This window comes from Raphanus sativus, chromosome 8 (assembly GCF_000801105.2).
Source record: "Raphanus sativus cultivar WK10039 chromosome 8, ASM80110v3, whole genome shotgun sequence".
Taxonomy (NCBI): domain Eukaryota; kingdom Viridiplantae; phylum Streptophyta; class Magnoliopsida; order Brassicales; family Brassicaceae; genus Raphanus; species Raphanus sativus.
Window position 1 is genome coordinate 7530404 of NC_079518.1, and position 6000 is coordinate 7536403.

The 6000-nt window shown below is 32.5% G+C and overlaps 2 protein-coding genes across 3 annotated transcripts; both read right to left on the reverse strand.

Annotated features, from left to right (window-relative positions):
* Window positions 1–619: 619 nt before the first annotated feature.
* LOC108819862 (cytochrome P450 81D11-like) lies at window positions 620–3707 on the reverse strand. 2 transcript variants are annotated; one of them, XM_018592885.2, is made up of 3 exons: window positions 3210–3707; window positions 1331–1714; window positions 620–1246 (listed from the first exon to the last, which is right to left on the reverse strand). In XM_018592885.2, the coding sequence occupies exons 1-3, from the start codon at window positions 3705–3707 to the stop codon at window positions 632–634; spliced, it is 1497 nt and encodes a 498-aa protein (XP_018448387.1). In that variant the 3' UTR covers window positions 620–631. The 2 variants fall into 2 exon arrangements, with proteins under 2 accessions (XP_018448387.1, XP_056847946.1); XM_056991966.1 differs by having other exon boundaries at window positions 3204–3362.
* Window positions 3708–4468: 761 nt separating this feature from the next.
* LOC108819861 (cytochrome P450 81D11-like) lies at window positions 4469–5067 on the reverse strand. Its single transcript, XM_018592884.2, has one exon. The coding sequence runs from the start codon at window positions 5018–5020 to the stop codon at window positions 4469–4471; it is 552 nt and encodes a 183-aa protein (XP_018448386.1). The 5' UTR covers window positions 5021–5067.
* Window positions 5068–6000: the final 933 nt, after the last annotated feature.

Sequence of the window (6000 nt, forward strand, 5' to 3'; positions counted from 1 at the left end):
ACTTTCAAAATTCGTATTCCCTAAAAAGTCCGGTAATTACATAATTACTTCTAAAAAGTTGGTCGAATAAATCTAGATGAGTTACCTATTATAATTTTATTATATTTTCTTGGGGCGCAAAACTGAAAAAAAAAAGCAAAAAGAGGGTGTGTAATTTAGACTTGTTATCATTTTTCTTAGATCAAAGCGGGTAATTATAGAATAAGTGTCACAAAAAGAGAATGGAAACAAAAGGCCCATTTTAATTTCTTTTTACACAACCAAAAAAATAGGAACTCTCGAATCTTTCTATACTAATCTACTTCTGACCAAACCACAGACCATTCGGAGGCTAACAAGTTCCGGTCTCTCCAGTCACAAACTCATATTCGATTTCTCTAAATAACTAAACAAAACCAGAGCGAGAGTTGTTGAATAGGATCTTTAAAAGTGTCTTATCTTGTCTATAGGTTTTATGTGTTTGAAGGGTTTCTTCAATTTATTGTAATAAACTCTTAATAAATTGATCATATAAGTTTTTGTCATTAATCTGACAATAATAATTAAATTGTGATAATAATAACAAGTTTCTGAACTTTCAAATATCCATAACGAGAACGACTTTCTATGGACTGTATTACGTATAACCTATTCAAAGAAAGTCTTCTCTCATGTTACCGGCGAGAACACGTGCTCTGCACATGGCTCGCAAGGGCTCCTTTTTGGGCATCGTGACACCTTTCCCTTCCCTCATATCAATTTGTTCGACACCAACTCTCTCCCACTCGAAACATTGCACCAACGATGCAAGAGTTAAGCCCATTAACCGATGAGCAAGCCCAGCTCCAGGACAAGACCGTCTTCCAAGCCCAAACGGCATAACCTTTTGAGCTTCCCCTTCTTTATCAAACCTCTCCGGCTTGAACCGTTCTGACTCTTCCCATAGCTCCGGGTCTCTATGAATGGCCCACACATTCATCAGTAACATTGTGCCTCGTGGCATGTCGTAACCTCCCACTTGGCAATCTTCAGATGACAAGTGAGGGAGTAGTAATGGAGCAGCAGGATACAAACGGAGTGTTTCTAGTATTATGTTTTGAAGATAAAGAAGATTCACAATATCCGGTTCATCCACTAACCGGTCCAAACCGATCTTATCATCAATTTCAATTCTTGCTTTCCTTAGTATATCTTGATGGTTTAACAAGTTAGACAATGCCCATTCTAGCGTTATAGCTACTGTATCCGTACCCGCAATTATCAAGTCCTGCACATTAAACAACCTCAGATATACACATAAAACCAAGTTAAGACATATATATATATTGCAGTGTAGCTATTTGGTGCTTACAAGGATGATTCCTTTGATGACAACATCTGTGTAGCAGTCAGGTTGGGTTTCTTGGAGAGAAAGCAAGTGATTAATCATGGTCTTACTTTTCTCTTTCTCCGCACGTTTCTCATCGACTAGTTTTTGCAAGAATGCGTCGAAACGATGAGCTACGTCTTTGATCCGTGCTTCACTATCTGTGAACCAACGCAAGAACGAAAGATAATCAGCTGGGTTTCTTCCACTATCACCTGCCATAGCCTCAGACACCAAGTGCCTCGCTAATTTGGCCTCGTCTTCGTCCTCTGCATCATCACCGTAGTATCGCTTCCCAGCTATAGTTCTGATGATGTTGTTGAATGCCAAGTTTGTAAATAGTGATTTCATCTCCACCTCAACAAATCCCTGATGGTATATATAATACATTTCTTTTAGAATATGTTATATCAATGTTATAATGATAACTTACACAATCTATCTTATTAAAGTTGAAGTACAATTTCGGTGTGTTTGGATACTTAGATAGTATTTATAAAGAATAAGTTTATTTGGAAACTTGGATTGTAGTTAAAAAAATTGTTTGGAAACTTGGATTGTATTTTTATTAAAAAATATCTTTATCCAAATAAAATCAGCAAATCCATTTAAACTTTCTACATTTTAGGAAACCATTAATTGATCATATATTTTTTCGTGATACACAATATTTTCCCTAAATTTTTAAATTAAATAAATATCATTCGAATATTATAAATGCCGTAGGAGGTTCGAGTTGTATCATTTTCGGCCCGGGTTGGTTTGTAGCAACCTAAAAATATAACATACTAATAAATATGTTATATTTCTATGTAAATAATTGTTTATAGATTCTTTAGTTGACTAATTTTTGATATAGCTTATATTGAAAGAAATTTATTTTAAAAAATTATATGAACCGAAGAAAATACAATGTAAAAGTACTGTATATTTGAATTCAAAATCATTTCTTTTAACAACAAACTAGACAAATATGTTGATTTGTATACAAATTACAATGTAAATATTTAATTAATATAGAATATGTTACATTGTTTAAACAAAATATCAATGTAAAAGTATTGTACAGCTGTGTTCAAAAATCATTTATTTTAACAATAAGCCAAATAAATATATTGATTGAAGAGGGAATAAAATAAAATCAGAGAAAACATAGTTTACCAAATGCACTCTAATATGTCGAATTTATTATAAAGAAAGTTTTACTAAGATAGGTACATTCAATAATTACAAACAAATAATATTTTTCATAAAAATGAAAAATAATATCCGCACTTTCGAAGCACAGGTCAAAATAATTAAGATACTAACTTCCTTCCGTTAGTGTCATTTTACCATTTTTTTAAAGTGTCTTTTACAATTTTAATACAATTAAAGAAAACTAAATATCAGATTTAACCTAAAATCAAACTTAAACATATTATATATGACAATGATTATTGATTAAGCTATAGAGAAGTAATTATAACTATTAATGGTATAATTTTTTTTAAAAACATTTTTGGTTAATTAGTGTGCTTTGTAAAACAGAGGGAATACCTGTTTTTAAAGATGATAAAATATTGAAGTAAAATAAATTTAGTTACACTAAATTTATAAACCATGTAATCAAGTTTATTTAATAATATATGTTATACACATCGTCGAGTTTGAGTAGAATTTTTTTTTTCTTTAGTTATTTATTTGATAAATGGAAATATGTAAGGGATATTGGAATGAGAAATTTAAACTTATTTATAGTTCTTACTTCTTAGAATTATTATTTACAGTACTTTAGTAACTAACTACTTTTTTGATCAATTTAACTAACTACTTAATTAGAATTATTACTAACGTATTTATAGTTCTAGAGAGGCGCGCGTACGTGTATGGAGTCTCGGGAGAGACGTAATAAAAGCCGCCGGATCTCGTCTTTACGTATAGGCAAGAACATAGAGAGCCTCATGGACGAAAATATCTCAGCGGCGGTGATTCGACGTAAGCTTCGCCAGTGATCGCCGTAAGATGCTCCGACCATATGTGTTGCATTATACCCTAAATGCTTGTTTATCATCAGCACAGGACGGTTCGCAAAGACGATGTCGTTCTTGGTGAAACATTCCTCGGCTATGGCACGCGACGAGACGACGTAAGTTTGACGTTGCCCTAAGCGGAGGTGGATGATTGGAGCATTTCCTAGGGATCTTGAGAATGAAAGTAATTTTCGATGAAATGGTCGCGTCATCAGGTGGAGGTGGCCGATCACTGGCAATGAGTTTCTCAGAGACGGTGGCAAGTTTGGTTTTGGCTTTGATTTTGTCAACAAGAACATGGTAGAGAAGAAGAGAAAGAGTGAGATAAGTAGTGTTTGAAGATATTCCATTTACTTTTCCCTTGTTAAGTGCTTAGCTTGCCTTTGGTTACTTGTATCTCGTATATATTGTAGTCTGCAGAGTGTGTGGGAGATGTCACATGGTGAGTCCAGATCTACTATAATTTCTTAAACGTTTGCGTGAGACTATGTTCAGTTACTTGTACGCATTCGATGGCCTATAGCATGGCAATACCTTCAAGATCAAAACATTTTATTTGAAATTTTCCACTAACTATAATAGGAAGATGGTACAGATCAGATGACTAAATTTTTTAATGGTGGATGATGACCACGTAAAACTTGCAAACTACGTAAAAAGCATGTGCATACTTCTTAGTTCTAATACACATGCATTTCTCTATACTCATTGAACGGAAAGAGATATTACAAAACCTGTCGCTTGGCTATGACTTACTTAAACAAACAAAATTAAGTTTTTTTTCTTTCTTTTGGGATTTTCTTTTATACAAAGAGAGAACATCTAAAAAAATAAATATAAAACTATGATAATGTAGCATATCTAGTAGTGCTAGACACGTATTTTTCTGTCTTCTAAATTAGTTGTCACATACTAGTCATTATCTCCATTATCTAAACACCCATATACAGTAGAAGTTGGGGAATTACATATTGGAGAATTTTGAGTCACTAGGCCATCGATTCCAATAAATAATATAGAAGTTATCGTATTTATTAAGAAATATATAAGATAACATTGTTGAAAAACAAAGAAAAATATATTTATTACCCAAAATATACATAAAAATTATCTACATCACTTTACCAACAATGGGACGTGCTTTGCACATAGCTCGCAACGGCGTGGCTTTGGGCATAGAGGCTCCTTTGCCTTCGGTCATATCCACATATTTTTCATCAACTCTTTTCCACTCGAAACATTGAACCAAAGATCCAAGAGCAAAGCACACTAACCGTTGAGCAAGTGCGGCTCCAGGACAAGCACGTCGTCCCAACCCAAACTGCATCAACTTCTTATCCTCCCCTTGCTCCTCGAATCTTTCTGGCTTGAACCTCTCAGGTTCTTTCCATAACTTTGGATCTCTATGCATGGCCCACACGTTAGTCAGTAGCATCGTACCACGTGGCATATCATATCCAGCCACTTTACAATCATTCGATGACATGCGAGCGACTAACAGCGGCAGAGCAGGGTACAGACGAAATGTTTCCGACACAATATTTTGGAGGTAAGGAAGATTAACAATATCCTGTTCGTCCACTAACCGATCTGATCCGGTTAACTCATCGATTTCACCTCTCGCTTTGTTGAGTATCTCTGGATGGTTCAACAAATTCGACATAGCCCATTCTATTGTTATGGATGCCGTGTTTGTCCCCGCAACTATTAAAACCTGCCAATATAATTCAGTAAACTTTATATATATTTACATTAGTATAAAGTGTTTACTAGTACTAAAGTCAATCGAAACTGATATTTCGATTGTTTATGGTTCTTTATAAGATTCATTTGCTTTTGCAATAACTTGTTGAACTATATGACTTTGGTCATTGGCCTATATCGGTTTTTAAATTCTAATCTATTAAAACCGAAGTACAAATAAAATTTAATTCTGATTTTTTCTAAATAATTACAATGGCATGCCACTGACTGACATAGTTTTACATTTATTTTAACTCATTAACTAGATTTTTATCCGTGCTTTGAAAGCGCGAGATTATTTTTGTTTAACAAAATTTTTTAAATAGAAATTATAATTTCAAACAGTTTTTATATATTTTGTGAATTTATAAAATTTGTTTTATTCGTTTTAAAGTTGTGCTAAATTTCTAGGAATGAAAATAATTATGACCATCCTTATAATATTATAATTATAAAATCGAAATTATTATGAGAAATATTTTATTAAAATTTATAAATTTAGTTTTGTTATGACTGCATAGTTTATTATGTTAGCTTAAATTTATTAATAGAAAATGAAATTTTATTTTGTGATATTGTTTTGTGTTTGTAAAAATAATTTGAAATATATATTACGAAGCTCTATATATAATTTGTTAGATTCCAACTTTTTTTATGACATGAGACTAAAGAAAATTATAATATATTTTAACCCGTTTTGCATTTGTTATTTTTTATAATAATTTTATAAACACTGAGTTAATATTTGTGTTCAACCCATTGTATTTTATTAAATATTTTACATATTTAATAGAACAACCATAAAATATGAAATTGTAAGAACATCAACCACAACTTGATTCACTGAATTAACAACTTGAGAGAATATCCATTCTTAAACCCATTAGTTGAAGCAGTTAC

Coding starts and splice junctions, on each gene's coding strand:
- LOC108819862 (XM_018592885.2), bottom strand. CDS start 3,707: ATGGAATATCTTCAAACACTACTTATCTCACTCTTTCTCTTCTTCTCT. Junction 1,715..3,209: donor TCTCCCGAGACTCCATACAC/GTACGCGCGCCT, acceptor ATATACCATCAG/GGATTTGTTGAGGTGGAGAT. Junction 1,247..1,330: donor TCATCAAAGGAATCATCCTT/GTAAGCACCAAA, acceptor TTTAATGTGCAG/GACTTGATAATTGCGGGTAC.
- LOC108819861 (XM_018592884.2), bottom strand. CDS start 5,020: ATGTCGAATTTGTTGAACCATCCAGAGATACTCAACAAAGCGAGAGGT.